The following is a 15,471-nucleotide window of genomic DNA, read 5'->3' on the forward strand; positions in this document are numbered from 1 at the left end:
TGTATTCCTAGTGTTTGTTATTCCTGGACAATCCGTTCGACTCCTTGGCTGACCAGGCCACGTTCCATTCCACCACATCTATATCATTGTCGTCATCATTTAACATCCACTTTCCATGCTGCCATAATACTTGTTGGTATGTGTGTGTGTGTGTGTATTTCTTTATTCTTTTACTTGTTTCAGTCATTTGTCTGCAGCCATGCTGGAGCACCGCCTGTTAGTCGAAGAAATTGACCCCAGGACTTAATTCTTTGTAAGCCTGGTATTTATCTATTCTATCAGTCTCTTTTGCCAAACCTTTAAGTTACGGGGATGTAAACACACCAACATCGGTTATCGAGCAATGGGCAGAGGACAAACATCGACACATAGACACACATTCATAGATACACAGACATGACAGAAGTAAATAGACACCCATAAAACATTGTTTTACATTTATTTTAACTTGAAAAGGTTTATATTTTCTCAGACTGTCTAAAAGGCCCCTTCAATCATCAGACAATATGCTGTGCTTGAGAAAACCTGTTGAGTCAAGTGAAATCATAGTCAAGGCCAATGCCAGTGCCGCCTGACTGGCTCCCATGCCAGTGGCACGTAAAAAGCACTATTTGGGTGTGGTTGATGCCAATGCCACCTGAATGGCCCCCATACCAGTGACACGTAAAAAGTACCATTTGAGTGTGGTTGATGCCCCCATGCCAGTGGCATGTAAAAAGTACCCACTAAACTCTCAGAGTGGTTGGTATTAGGAAGGGCATCCAGCTGTAGAAACATTGCCAGATCAGACTGGAGCCTGGTGCAGCCTCCTGGCTTCCCAGTCCTCAGTCAAACTGTCCAACCCATGCCAGCTTGGAAAGCAGATGTTAAACAATTTTTTTTTTTTATCTAGTTTCAGCTCACGAGCTGTGGCCATGCTGGGGCACCGCCATTTGATGATGATTTTTGTGTTTCAGGTTCTACATGTGACTGTTTAATCATATTTCTTTAATTCTTAATATATGTCACTGTTCAATCATGCCACATACAAAAGAAGCCTCGGAAGAGTCCAACTTTCAGAGAGGCCATATTGTAGGTGGACTTAGCATAAAATTGCGTAAAATGAGGATCCTGCTTTCTACAGTGAATAGGGTGATTGTACAATTCACTAGAGGGGGAAGGAGTCCACATCACCTTGCCCAACTTGACCAGGGCCCTCTGACAGGAGCCTTTGCTTTGTTAAGTGAAGTGTGGAGGATAATCCTCATTGCAAGGCCTCTGACATAGCAGAACAGGTTGATGTCAGTTCCAGAACAGCTGACAGGTGTCTCCACAGACTTGGTCACTATGGCAGAGTAGCAAGAAGGAAGCCACTTCTACGAACAGCCAACATCAAGCAAAGAAAAGATTGGGCCAATAAGATGGTGGAGAGGCTAGTGGCATTTTGGAACACTTATATTCTTTGATGAGTCCAGATTTGCTGTATTTCCTCACAGTGGTCGAGTGTGGATCTGGAGACTCTGGGATCAAGAATTTGATGTGAAAAGAATGCAGCCAACAATGAAACATGGCAGCTATTCTATGATGGTCTGGGGGAGCAATTTAGAACAATGGTTGATTAGAACTGGTGGAGTGTGAGGGAAACATAAACTCAAGAAAATATGTGTTCCTATTGCAGAAAGGATTTCTTCCAGTCTTCTCCAGTGGTGAAATGATTAAAGAAGACTTTTTATTTATGGAAGATGGGGCTCCTTGTCACATGGCTAAAATGACCAAAGATTTGTTGGATAAGAGTGGTATTAAAAAGCTTCCATGGTCAAGCCAGTCACCAGATATGAACCCTATTGAACACCTCTGGGATATAATGGACAGGACACTTCATAAAAAGAACAAGAAAGCATCTTCAAAACCAGATCTTTTGAGATTACTGCATGAAACTTGGCAAGAAATTCCACAAGAGAATATTCGTCATCTGATCAGTAACATGCCTAATAGGGTCCTTGCATTGAAAAATGCAAAGGGCATGTCTACTAAATATTAAATATTTACATTATAACAATTGATAAATAATCTGAACGTATAATTTCCGATTTAAAGAAATTTTAATGATTATAAGGGTACCTATTTACTTCTGTCATCTTTGTGTATATATACGACGGGCTTCTTTCAGTTTCCACCAACAAAATCCACTCACAGGGTTTTAGTCAGCTCGAGGCTACAGTAGAAGACACTTGCCCGAGGTGCCACGCAGTGGAACCGAACCCGGAACCATGTGGTTGGGAAGCAAACTTCTTACCACACAATATATCATCATCATCACCATCTTTTAACATCCACTTTCCATGCTGGTATGGGTTGGACAGTTTGAACAGGGGCCAACAAGGCAGACGACTGCACCAGGTTTCACTGTCTGTTTTGGCATGGTTCTTACAACTACACACACACACACACACACACATACACACAACTGCATACTCTTTCTCTCTCTTTTACTCTTTTACTTGTTTCAGTCATTTGACTGCAGCCATGCTGGAGCACCGCCTTTAGTCAAGCAAATCGACCCCGGGACTTATTCTTTGTAAGCTCAGTACTTATTCTATCGGTCTCTTTTGCCGAACCACTAAGTGACGGGGACGTAAACACACCAGCATCGGCTGTCAAGCAATGCTAGGGGGACAAACACACACACACACACACACACACACACACACATATATACATATATACGGCAGGCTTCTTTCAGTTTCCGTCTACCAAATCCACTCACAAGGCATTGGTCAGCCCGGGGCTATAGCAGAAGACACTTGCCCAAGATGCCACGCAGTGGGACTGAACCCGGAACCATGTGGTTGGTTAGCAAGCTACTTACCACACAGCCGTATATTTTTTTTTTAGAAAACAGCAAAATATTCAATACCCACTCAACACACCACACATATACAAACCTACATTCAAGTGTATTGAATACCTGTAAGTAGAAATATGATATTTATATTTATATAGCATCAACACTTACAGTAAGTATTTGATGCATTGTGTGTGTGTGTGTGTGTGTGTGTGTGTGTGTGTGTGTGCATTAGGGAGATAGTAGTGTGCCTGTGTGTGGGCATTATCTGTCAATGAGTAGGACAGGGGTGTGCATGTGTTGATGTGCTTGATAGCACACCCATTTAATATGGGTGATTATATTGGAATGTAGGACACAACCACTGAGTTTTAGGTGCAGTCCCAGGCAACACATGACACCTCGGTGCGCCTCTGTGAGTCATTCACTCAGACTCAAGATGGCTGCCAGCATGTCTTTCTCCTTGACTCCCGCCTGCACCAAGTCGTCGTTCAACTGGAAAATATGCACGTCTCCTTCACCGTCACCACTGGCAATAATATTAGGCCTGAAGAGAGAAACACAGAGAACAACAGTTCAAATCTCGCTTGGGTTATTTTATTTTATTTCCAGATACAAATAAGATGGTAATTTTATCTTGAAACCCGTAAACGCTGACAGAACAGCAAAGACTGCACAAAATATCCATACAAAATATCCATACAAAATATCCATACAAAGCAATTGCTGACATTATGTAACACACTCACCAGTAAAATTTCCACTTTTTTTCTTACTTTTATTGCCCTAAACTTTTCGTTGCATCTTGCAACCTTTTCAATAGTTTGAGAGTCAAAACTATTGAAAAGGTTGCAAGATGCAATGAAAATTTTAGGACAATAAAAATAAGAAAAAAAGTGGAAATTTTACCGGTGAGTGTGTTACATAATAAGGCACAAAAAGAAAATGACTCTCCCCAGATACAACAGAATATGCTTCAAAACACGAGTTCACATGAAGAATCTTGCAAACCAAGTCCAAAAACGAAATACAATTGCTTGACAAATTTCACCCTTCTCTATGGAGATTTAATCCAGTCTCTGCTGTCCTATCAATGTTTATGTGTTAGAAAATAAATTATCATCTTGTTCATATCTCACAATACATTTCAACGCTTCTAAAACAAACATCAATTTGTTTACATTCATCACAATTTTATTTTTATTTTTCATTTTTTTCAAATACATGACCCTGCACCATGGATTCCCCGTCACCAATCTCCACCCTCAGCAGCTCTACATCTCTCTTCAAACCCATGTACTGCTTGGATTGAACACCCCACATAGCTTTTTTTTCTTTTTAATTCAATTTAATTTCAATTTTTTTAAATTTAACTCTTTAGCGTTTAAACCGGCCACATCCAGCCCAATATATTCTACATGTTTTATATTTGAACTAGCCATATCTAGCCTCTCACACCTAACCTACATTGACATTCTAAAAATAAACAGCCACATTATTGGAACCTCAAAGCTGTGAGACAATGCATGATTAATTCAAAACAATGTGAATAAATAAGGATTAGCATTTAACAGAGTTAATCTGAATACTAAAGGGTTAAAAGATTTTTTCTATTTATCATTTAATTTTATAAATTTAATTGAAATCATTTCTATTTTTAATTCATCTTCCACACACCGATACACATAGCTTGTACATCCCCCCACACACACATGCATTGCCATATCTTGGCATGTACAAAAAACCGTTCCCACACACATCAATACAGACACAGACGTGCAGACATACATAAACACACACACATATATATATATATATATACAAACATGCATATGCACAGCAGCAGCAACAACATACTCACACACTTGTCATGTCCTTTCTCACACCCTCACTACACACACATACACAAACACACAAACGCATACAGAAACACATGTACATACGCAGCAACACCATCGCCTCTCTCTCTCACACACACACACATACACACGCACACATATACACAAACCCATACACACACACACACAGCAACACCACCGCACTCACACACTAGTCACATCGCCTCACACACGCACACACACATACAGAGACACATACACACACCCACAGCAACACCAATGCACTCACACACATACATAGATACACATATACACAAACTCATACACACACACACAGCAACACCAACGCACACACATGCTTGTCACTTCGCCTCTCACCACCAAACCTAACTGCTGCTGCTGCTAACTTGCCCATAGCACCACTCCCTTAAACATTTACAACTCACATAAACCCACACAGATACCACACACACGCACACACACACTGATCATATTCACACTCTCCTGGATGCCTTTCCTAATGCCAACCACTCCAATGGGTGTGAAAGCTGATCTTTTTAACTGGTTGGAGTCCTTCCTTCACAGCCAAAAAGAGGTAGTTATGGTTCTAGAATAGCATTCTTCACCCTATGAGATGTCATCTGGTGTACTGCAGGGATCTGTTCTTGGTCCCCTTTTGTTTGTTGCATACATTAATGATATAGTTGCCAACTTAAAGAATGCCACAGTGCTGAAATATGCAGACGACATCAAGCTGTACCTTGGGATAAAAAGGACAGATCCTGAACACTGTAGATCTCTCCTGCAATCAGACCTGGACACAATACAACAATGGATCACGAACTGGCAACTCAAGCTGGCTGTGGACAAGTGTACCACCATACATTTTGGGAGGAAAAACCCAGCATTCACGTACTCTCTCCACAACAGTAATATCAAGAAGTCTTCTTGTTGATGTGACCTGGGCATTTCTGTCGGCAGTGATTTGCACTGGACAAAGCACATCTCTAAAATTGTCAAGAAGGCCGGGGGTGTCTTGGCATCCCTCAGCAAGACTTTGTCGGCCACTCTCCAGCTATCTATTTAAGGCGGTATGTGGCTGTGGTGCGGCCACACTTGGAATTTGCATCACCAGTCTGGAACCCCCTATCTTGTTCAGGACATTGACCTCCTGGAAACTGTTCAGAGACGTGCAACTAAGCGAATCCCCTCCATCAGGCATCAACCATACTCTGAACATCTTGCTCCAACATCTGGCAACTGACTTGGTAAACACTCTCAAAATTATTAACCATTGTGCCAACAACCACCTTGAACACCTTTTTCAGCTCCATGTGTCTAACACATGTGGGCATTCCTACAAAGTCAGAAAACAGCACAGCTCACATCACTTTCAGAAACATTTTTTCCACACTCAGTGTTGCTGAAGCATGGAACAAACTACCTGCATCAGCTGTCAGCTGCTGAGACATTCCATCCTTTAAAACCTCCATGCTTCCTGAAATTTGCCAACACTACACCTGATATTCTCTCCCTCTGTACACATGCACACATGTCTATCATGACTCATACACTGTTCACTTTCCTGACTTTTGTACATAATTCCATGTATTGTACATGCACCTTTGATGAGTTGTAGCGCACCTGAGCACCAGACACAATAATTTCATTATTGCCGGTGGCATGTAAAAGACACCACTGTACCGGTGGCACGTAAAAAGCACCATCCATACGTGGTCGATGCCAGCACCACCTTGACTGGCTTCCATGCCAGTGGCATGTAAAATGCACCAACTGATCATGGCCGTTGCCAGACTCCCCTGGCACGTAAAAAGCACCCACTACACTCTCGGAGTGGTTGGCGTTAGGAAGGGCATCCAGCTGTAGAAACACTGCCAGATCTGACTGGAGCCTGGTGCAGCCTCCTGGCTTCCCAGACCCCTGTCGAACTGTCCAACCCATGCTAGCATGGAAAGCAGACATTAAACGATGATGATGATAATGGAGATGATATAGTCCTAGATTACGCTACCACCACCACTACCAGCAAATAAAAGGATGGATGGTCATGGCACCAACACCAAGCCATTGTTTACACTTACCGTTGAGTATTGAAAGAACATGAATAAATGGGAGCCTTGAGGGTGCCAGCCTCCAAAGTGTGCAGGGGTTTCAGCATGCTGTGTTGTAAATCATACAGGAGCAGCAACCCCGTATCTGTAGCAGCAGCAATGACAAGGGGTCGAACAGGGGACCAGGACCCACAAACAAGAGAACCTTGATCAGGTTTCAAAACTTTGACAGGTTCCGACTAGAAGGGAAAAAAAAGTGGGAAAAAAAAGAAAAAAATTATGAGCGGTTGAAAAATGAAATTCAGCAATTTATTACATTTTTGTGAAACTGTTAAAAAAGATTTTTGTGTCTGATAACCTTCTGACATCATCCTGAATGAGTTCTGTGTAGTCTTTAATACAAAAGCCTCTTTGAAAGGAATTTTTCTGGAGATATAGTATTAGCACTATTCTACATGTGTGAGTGTGTGTATGTGCACATTCTGGTGTGGCTGTATGGTAAAAAGTTTGCTTCTCAGCCACATGGTCCCACTCGGCACTTTGAGCAAGTGTCTTTTATTACAGCCCCTAGCCAAAGAAAACCCTGAGAGTGGATTTGGTAGGTAGAAACTGAAGGAAGCCTTTCCAGCCTCGCCTGGCCCCCGTGCCGGTGGCATGTAAAAAGCACCATCCGTCCGTGGCCGTTTGCCAGCTCCGTCTGGCACCTGTGCGGGTGGCACGTAAAAAGCACCCACTACACTCACGGAGTGGTTGGCATTAGGAAGGGCATCCAGCCGTAGAAACACTGCCAGATCAGACTGGGCCTGATGCAGCCTTCTGGCTTCACAGATCCCCGGTCGAACTGTCCAACCCATGCTAGCATGGAAAGCGGACGCTAAACGATGATGATGATGATATGTGTATGTTTGAGTCCACTTGTCTTGACACTGTTTCATGGTTGTATAACAATTGTCAGTATATCAAAAACAAATGGAAATTGTAGTTGTGACCCCTGTGCCAGGGGAACATAAAAAGCACCATCCGAACGTGGCCGATGCCAGCAATCGCCTTTACTGGCTTCCATGCAGGTGGCACGTAAAAGGCACCAACCAATCGTGGTCATTGCCAGACCCCTCTGGCCCCTTTACTGGTGGCACGTAAAAAGCACCCACTATACTCTCGGAGTGGTTGGCTTTAGGAAGGGCATCCAGCCGTAGAAACATTGCCAGATCAGACTGGAGTCGGGTGCAGCCTCCTGGCTTCCCAGACCCCAGTCGAACTGTCCAACCCATGCCAGCATGGAAAACGGATGTAAAACAATGATGATGATACAAGAGCACCATTCATTCTCAATATTCTGTCTTGAAGAATTTTTACTCCAGCATGGGACACGGATGTTAAATGACGATGTGTAAAAGCAAATACAACTTTAAAAGAAAGGAACGTAGCATAAGACCAAAAAAGAGATTACTGACTTGCAGAGCATTCCATATCTTCATGGACTGATCCATTCCAGTGGTAAGGAAGGCATGTGGATGAAAAGGAGAGCAGTCTATAGCATTAACGGGGCCCAGGTGAGGTTTATAAGTAAACACAACAGGTGATGGCAACATTGGTTTGCCTAAAGAAAAAAAAAAGGAAATAATTTAATTAAAAGATATTAATTAATAGATATTAATTGCTGGCAGCAGAATATTAATTTAGCAATTCATATAAATCCAAGAAACGAGAATAACAATCAGAAATGGGTAGATGAGACTGTGTGGTTTTACGTGGCACCACAAAGGACACCTTTGCGTGATGCCACATGGGTGCTTTTATTAAGCCCAACAGCTGATCACAATATCAGTGATTGTTCAATCACTGTTTTCCTATTTGAATAGTATGGGACTGGCAGTGGGTTCAAGTTATTGACAAAGTGCAATGACGCAGAAATGCATACCTAGAATTTTCACCACCGCTGCAGGAAGATTTTCCTCTGCTACTGACATATTTTTGTGTTTTTAAACACAGTACATCCATAAGAGATATTATCTTTGGACTAATACCACAGTTAATTTGTCTTTCATAATATATTTGCATTGACTATGACACACAACACATCGGTAAAAGCTGAAGAGATAAGAAGTCGATTGTGTGATGAAAGGAGACTTACCGTCCATGTCGACTCCTTGATGCCCATCTTGTTGAGTGCAGCACTTGAAAATGGCACCAGTCTCTGAACCGATAAAACAGACGTGGTCACCATAGTGAGTATATGATAAACAGGTAAGGCCAACTTCTCGGTCTGATCGACTACCTTTGCCCCGTAAAGATTTAGGAAGGCTCTGTGATGTCACAGCGAACCTGCAGATTTAGGAAAGAAAGTACGCATCAGTGCAATATATCATCATCATCATTTATTTAACATCCTTTTTCCATGCATGGATGAATCAGACAGAGTAGGGATTTCCACAGCCAGACGCCTTCCTGTTCCCAACCAAGGTAATATTTCCCTCCCAGAGCCCCGACATGTTTCCCATGGAAGACAGGAAATGAGTGACACTGCTTGTATGACAGTGACACTCGTTTACGACTATCATTGACATCTGTTTTCCATGCTGGCATGGGTTGGACGGTTTGACTGGAACTGCTAAGACGAGGACATCATCATCATCATCTTCGTTTAGCGTCCGCTTTTCATGCTAGCATGGGTTGGACAGTTCAACTGGGAAGCCAGAAGGCTGCACCAGGCCCAATCTTGATCTGGCAGAGTTTCTACGGCTGGATGCCCTTCCTAACGCCAACCACTCCGTGAGTGTAGTGGGTGCTTTTTACGTGCCACCGGCACAGGTGCCAGGCGAGACATGCACAAACATATAGACATCTACGTAGCACACCGAATCCACTCATAAAACTTTGGTCGACCTGGGGCTATAGTAGAACACACTTGGTATCACAAGGTACCACACATTGAGATTGAACCTGGATCATGCAGTTGAGAAGCAAGCTTCTTCCCATACGCCTACTCCAGTGCCTGTGGGTATACACATACATACACATACACACCTATATATACATACATATGTAAGTGATAACAATAAAGTTTGTACTTACTGTTGGGTAAGGGTCAGTTTGTTTAACTTCATGTCCACTGTCCAAACCAGAAGTTTGCCATCTCCACTCACACTGACAAGCTGCCAAACAGAGTGATAAACATGACTGTTTTATATATATATATATATATACATATATATATATATATATTTATCAATATAGGGTAGCAAAAAAATTCAAGAAAAAATTTCTGCCACCAGCGGTCAAGTGAGAAAATAGAAATAGTCACAGACTATATAATATATTCAACAAAATATTAAGGAAAGACCCTTACAGGTCATTCGACTCACTTGAAAAGAGCAGCCAAAACTCAAACCGCAAAAATAGTAGTAATTCTGAAAGGACAAATGTTTTTATTTCTCCTTTAGCTTTCAGAATTACTACTATTTTTGCGGTTTGAGTTTTGGCTGCTCTTTCAAGTGAGTCGAATGACCTGTAAGGGTCTTTCCTTAATATTTTGTTGTATATATATATATATATACACACAGATGAATATGGTATTTAAGTCATAGGCACCAGAATTTTGTATGGTATTATCCATATAAATCCATGGGGTGATTATAATCAAAATAAGCATCAAGTATATCTGAGGTAATTTGGTACAATCGTGTCATGCTACTTCATTTTATTAAACATGGTAAGTATTACATCAGTTTTAAAATGTTGAGCAATCTTCAGCCATTTATAGAAGTCTTCCATCAAACGGACAATACATATTCTTATTTCCATTTCGTTTGCCAACATTATAAAGAGGGAGGTAAATATACAGACAGAGAGGTTGATTCGATTCTTAAGAACAGGATAGTATTGAAATTTACTCTCTGACTGTAGATTTTTTCACTAAGTTGCTTATTTTGTATATATACACTCTGTAAAGTGGTTGGCATTAGGAAAGGCCTCCAGTTATAGAAATGAAACCAAAACAGACTATGGAACCTGGTACAGCTCTCTGACTTAGCAGTTCCAGTCAAACCGTCCAACTCATGCCAGCATGGAAAACAGACGTCAAATGATGATTATGAATCATCATCATCATCATCATCTAATATCCACTTTCCATGCTGGCATGGGTTGGACGGTTTGACCGGAACTGGTAAGCCGCACCAGGTTCCAGTCTGATTCAGCCCAGTTTCTATGGCTGGATGCCCTTCCTTATGCCCACCAGTTGAATCAGACCCAAATGTTTTACCCATTTTATGTTCAAAGCGGCCGGATCCAGCTTCTCACACCTACCCTACAATGTCATTCTAAAAAATAAACAATCACATCATCAAAAGCTCAAAGCTACAAGATAATCCAGAATTAATTCAAAACAATACAATTGTAAGTATTACATCAGTTTTAAAATGTTGAGCAATCTTCAGCCATTTATAGAAGTCTTCCATCAAACAGACAATACATGGAGTATGCATATATACAAATAAATAAGCATGACATATGATAGAGTAATCTGAATGCTTAATGATTAAAGACAGATGAACAAAATGGAGGTTTACCTTGTATGTCTTAGAGTGACTTTCAGGGTCTAGGACCCATTGTAGCTTAGCAACAGGCTCCCTGTGTGCATCTCCATCTCCCATACCATAACTATCCACGAGTAATACATTGTCATGGCTAAAATCCCAAAGCATGATTTCACCTGCAAAAGATAGAACGGTTATTTCAGGTAAAGCTCACAAAAGATCAGGTAGATTAATCTTAATATGAATGTCTGAGAGACAAGTTATCCAAAACCATGAAGGCAATCATCTGAACGGATAGAACACATTTGCATGCGCATATCTAAGTTAAGTTAAGTTAATTTTTTGGCTCAAAAAGCAAAAAGCAAGGCCATGTAGGGGGACATGGAGTTATGTACAGGGAGGGTGTTCATGCAAAAAGTTCAGGCCATTTCTGGTCAAGAGAGACTTTGAACTGAGCAGTCATCGGCATCTTCACTATCTCGTCTGGCAGCTTATTCCACGGATCGACAACCCGGACAGAGAAAGCCCCTCTCGTTCGATTGAGATGAAATCGTCGCAGATAGAGCTTTTCGGAGTGACCCCGCAGCCAACGCTCTGGAGCAGGAGTGAAGAACAGCTCTTTCGAGAGGTTATACTTTCCACTTATGATGTTGTGAGCAAGAATGAGATCACCACGGCAGCGGCGTTTTTCTAGAGAATAAATGTTGAGCGTCTTCAGCCTTTCTTCATAAGACAAATTCTTGAGACCAAGAACCATGCGGGTAGCCAGCTTCTGGACTCTTTCGAGATACTGTATGTCTTTGAGGAGATAAGGAGAAGAGGCTTGAATCCCGTACTCCAATATGGGTCTCACCAGCGTGACATAGAGCGGTAGGAATATGGCTGCTGTGAGCATTCCGAATGACCGTCGAATCAAGAACAGAACTCCGCACGTGTGTGTGTGTGTGTAGGCACAAGCATGGCCATGTGGCAAGATGTTTGCTTCCAAACCATACCATTCAGGGTTCAGTCCCACTGCATAGCACTTGAGTAAGTGTCTTCTGTAGCCTCACGCCAACTCAAGCCATGGAAGGCGGAAACTGAAAGAAGCCCGTTATGTGTGTGTTTATGTGTATATGCATATATCTGTATTTGTCTCCCACCATCGTTTGACAACCATTGTAGTTTATGTGTTTATGTCCTTGTAACTTAGTGGTTCACCAAAAGAGACTGATAGAGTAAGTATGTGGCTTAAAAAAAAAGGGAGTGGATCAATTCATGTGACTAAAATTCTTGAAGGTGATACCCCAGCATGGCCACAGTCTAATACCTGTAACAAGTAAAAGATATACACACACACACACACTTTCTCCCATGTATCTGGCTCTTTACAAGAGACCAATAGACACAGAGGAATTACGGTGCCAAATACGGAATTGCCATGTGAATTCTTCCCATCTCCCTGTGCTCTAAGTTCAAAGTTCAAGTACCACCTGAGGTCAATTTTGCTTTTCGTCCTTTCAGGATTGATGAAATAAAGTACCAGTTCCAGGCTGACAGAACCCTTAATTCATTAGCATTTAAACTGGCCATATCTAGCCCCAAAATACTCCACCTTGTTTTATATTTAAACTGGCCAGATCCAGCCTCTCACACCTACCCAGTAATGTTATTCTAAAAATACGCAATCACACCATCAAACCCTTGAAGCTATGAGATAATGCAGGATTAATTCAAAACAATGTGGATAAATAAGAATTACTTTTGACAGCCTTCTCGGGGAAATTTCAAACCTGGTTCTCATTCCTAAGGTATCTTTTCATAATATCATTATTATTATTATTATTATTGTGGAGGCGCAATGGCCCAGTGGTTAGGGCAGCGGACTCGCGGTCGTAGGATCGCGGTTTCGATTCCCAGACCGGGCGTTGTGAGTGTTTATTGAGCGAAAACACCTAAAAGCTCCATGAGGCTCCGGCAGGGGATGGTGGTGATCCCTGTTGTACTCTTTCACCACAACTTTCTCTCACTCTTACTTCCTGTTTCTGTTGTACCTGTATTTCAAAGGGCCAGCCTTGTCACTCTCTGTGTCACGCTGAATCTCCCAGAGAACTACGTTAAGGGTACACGTGTCTGTGGAGTGCTCAGCCACTTACACGTTAATTTCACGAGCAGGCTGTTCCTTTGATCGGGTCAACCGGAACCCTCATCGTCGTAACCGACGGAGTGCTTCCATTATTATTATTATTATTATTCAGGTCACTGCTTGGAATCAAACTCGGAATCTTGGGGTTAGATGCCCGTGCTCTTAACCATTATGCCATATGCCTACAGGCATATAATTATAATTATAATAATAATAATAATAGTAACCTTGAAAAATACCTTAGGAATGAGAACCCAGGTTCGAAGTTTCCCCAAGATACCTAATGAAGGCCGGAGGGTATATCAGCCGAAACATTGTGTTAACAACAAACAAGATGAGGACAAATGACCGTCAAATGTAAATAGCATCTGTTCCGGTCTTTCTCCTGTCGTTACTTACCGTTGAAGTTTCCTGCACACACAAGAGCTGGGTTGGCTGGGTGGAAGGCAACACACATCAAACAACACGATTGCTCAATGACTTTGCTGGCTTTTTTCGAGTCCAAGGTTTGACTGTCTATATTCCAAGTGCAGAGGGCAGCTTTGTGCGTACACCAACTGTCATGGTCAAGCCGACCATATCTAGGATCAAGTTAAGGGGATTGTTGAACAACACACTGAAGACCCAACATCAAGCATCATACATAAAGAATAAGAACAGGCTGTGCAAAGGTTAGAGAGCTTTGTTGGTAACTAAAGGCCTCTCCCTCGGAGTGAAAGACAGATTGTATGATGCCTGTGTATGTATGGCTATGCTACATGGCAATGAAACATGGGCTTTGACTACAGAGGACTTGTGAAGGCATGAAAGAAACAAAGCTAGCATGCTCTGCTGGATGGGTAATGTCAATGTGCATATGCGACAGAGTGTAAATTATTTCAGAGGAAAACTGGGAATAAGGGACATCAGATGTTGTGTGCAAGAGGGAAGACTGTGCTGGTATGGTCATGTGATGCATATGGACGAGGACAGCAGCATCAAGAAGTGCTGATCTCTAATTGTGGAGGGAACCTGTGGAAAGGGGTAGACCCAGGAAGAAGTGGTGAGAAAGGATCTTTGGACACTGGGCCTCACTGAGGAACTGACAAGGGGCCGGGATATGTGGTGATTTGCTGTACTTGATAAGACGCTTCAAACTAAATAAAACTACTGTCTTCCACACATACAGGCTTGTCCATTACAGGTGCCGGTGCCACTTAAAAAGCACCCGTGTTGGTGCTGCATAGACGCACCCATGCTGGTGGCACATAAATGGCATCTAGCCATAGAAACCACACCTCAACAGACACCTGGAGACTAGACAGCTCTAGGTCAAACTGTCCAACCCATGCCAGCATAGAAAGCAGACATTAAACAATGATGATAGAGCAATTATCATTATGAAAGGTGGCGAACTGGCAGAAACGTTAGCACGCCGGGTGAAATGCGTAGCCATATTTCGTCTGCCGTTGCGTTCTGAGTTCAACTTTGCCTTTCATCCTTTTGGGGTTGATTAAATAAGTACCAGTTACGAACTGGGGTTGATATAATCGACTTCATCCGTTTGTCTGTCCTTGTTTGTCCCCTCTGTTTAGCCACTTGTAGGTAGTAAAGAAATAAGAATCGTTAGCATGTCAGGCAAAATGCTTGGCAGCATTTCTTGTGGTTTTACATTCTGAGTTCAAATACAACCAGGGTCAATTTTTGCCTTTTGTCCTGTTGGGGTTCGATATAAATAAGTACCAGTTGAACACTGGGGTCCATGTAATCAACTTACCCAACTCCCATGAAATTGTTAGCCTAGTGCCAACATTTGAAACCATTATTATTATTATTGTTTTTGTTGCTGTTGTTATTTAAGACGTCACACAGCATCCAATATCCTGATCTTGTTGATTGAAGATATTGTGGCTACTGGGAGAGTGTGATCGTTGCCAGAACAGCCAATGGTTTCCGTACCCGTGGCACGTAAAAGGGCACCATTCGAGCGTGATCATTACCAACGTCGCTTCACTGGCACCTGTGCTGGTGGCACGTGTAAAAAGATTCGAGCAAGATCATTGCCAGTACCGCCTGATTGGCCCCTGTGCCGATG

At 42.2% G+C, this 15,471-nt stretch overlaps 1 protein-coding gene and 1 long non-coding RNA gene across 3 annotated transcripts in view; one reads left to right on the plus strand and one right to left on the minus strand.

Annotated features, from left to right (window-relative positions):
- Window positions 1-2,954: 2,954 nt before the first annotated feature.
- LOC115224356 (WD repeat-containing protein 34) overlaps window positions 2,955-15,471 on the minus strand; it is a 34,370-nt gene continuing 21,853 nt past the window's right edge. For both annotated transcript variants that reach the window (XM_029795232.2, XM_036513145.1), the window contains 7 exons: window positions 13,797-13,978; window positions 11,306-11,448; window positions 9,810-9,889; window positions 8,869-9,059; window positions 8,189-8,334; window positions 6,765-6,973; window positions 2,955-3,371 (listed from right to left, as the gene is read on the minus strand). In XM_029795232.2, coding sequence (XP_029651092.1) covers window positions 3,245-3,371; window positions 6,765-6,973; window positions 8,189-8,334; window positions 8,869-9,059; window positions 9,810-9,889; window positions 11,306-11,448; window positions 13,797-13,978 — 1,078 coding nt within the window. In that variant the 3' untranslated portion in view covers window positions 2,955-3,244. The remainder of the gene's footprint in view (window positions 3,372-6,764; window positions 6,974-8,188; window positions 8,335-8,868; window positions 9,060-9,809; window positions 9,890-11,305; window positions 11,449-13,796; window positions 13,979-15,471) is intronic.
- LOC118767842 lies at window positions 5,843-14,280 on the plus strand. Its single transcript, XR_005003741.1, has 3 exons — window positions 5,843-5,852; window positions 13,763-13,767; window positions 14,076-14,280. It is a non-coding gene; the product is annotated as an uncharacterized LOC118767842 (long non-coding RNA).

The sequence above is a fragment of the Octopus sinensis genome, linkage group LG25 (genome assembly GCF_006345805.1).
Source record: "Octopus sinensis linkage group LG25, ASM634580v1, whole genome shotgun sequence".
Classification (NCBI taxonomy): domain Eukaryota; kingdom Metazoa; phylum Mollusca; class Cephalopoda; order Octopoda; family Octopodidae; genus Octopus; species Octopus sinensis.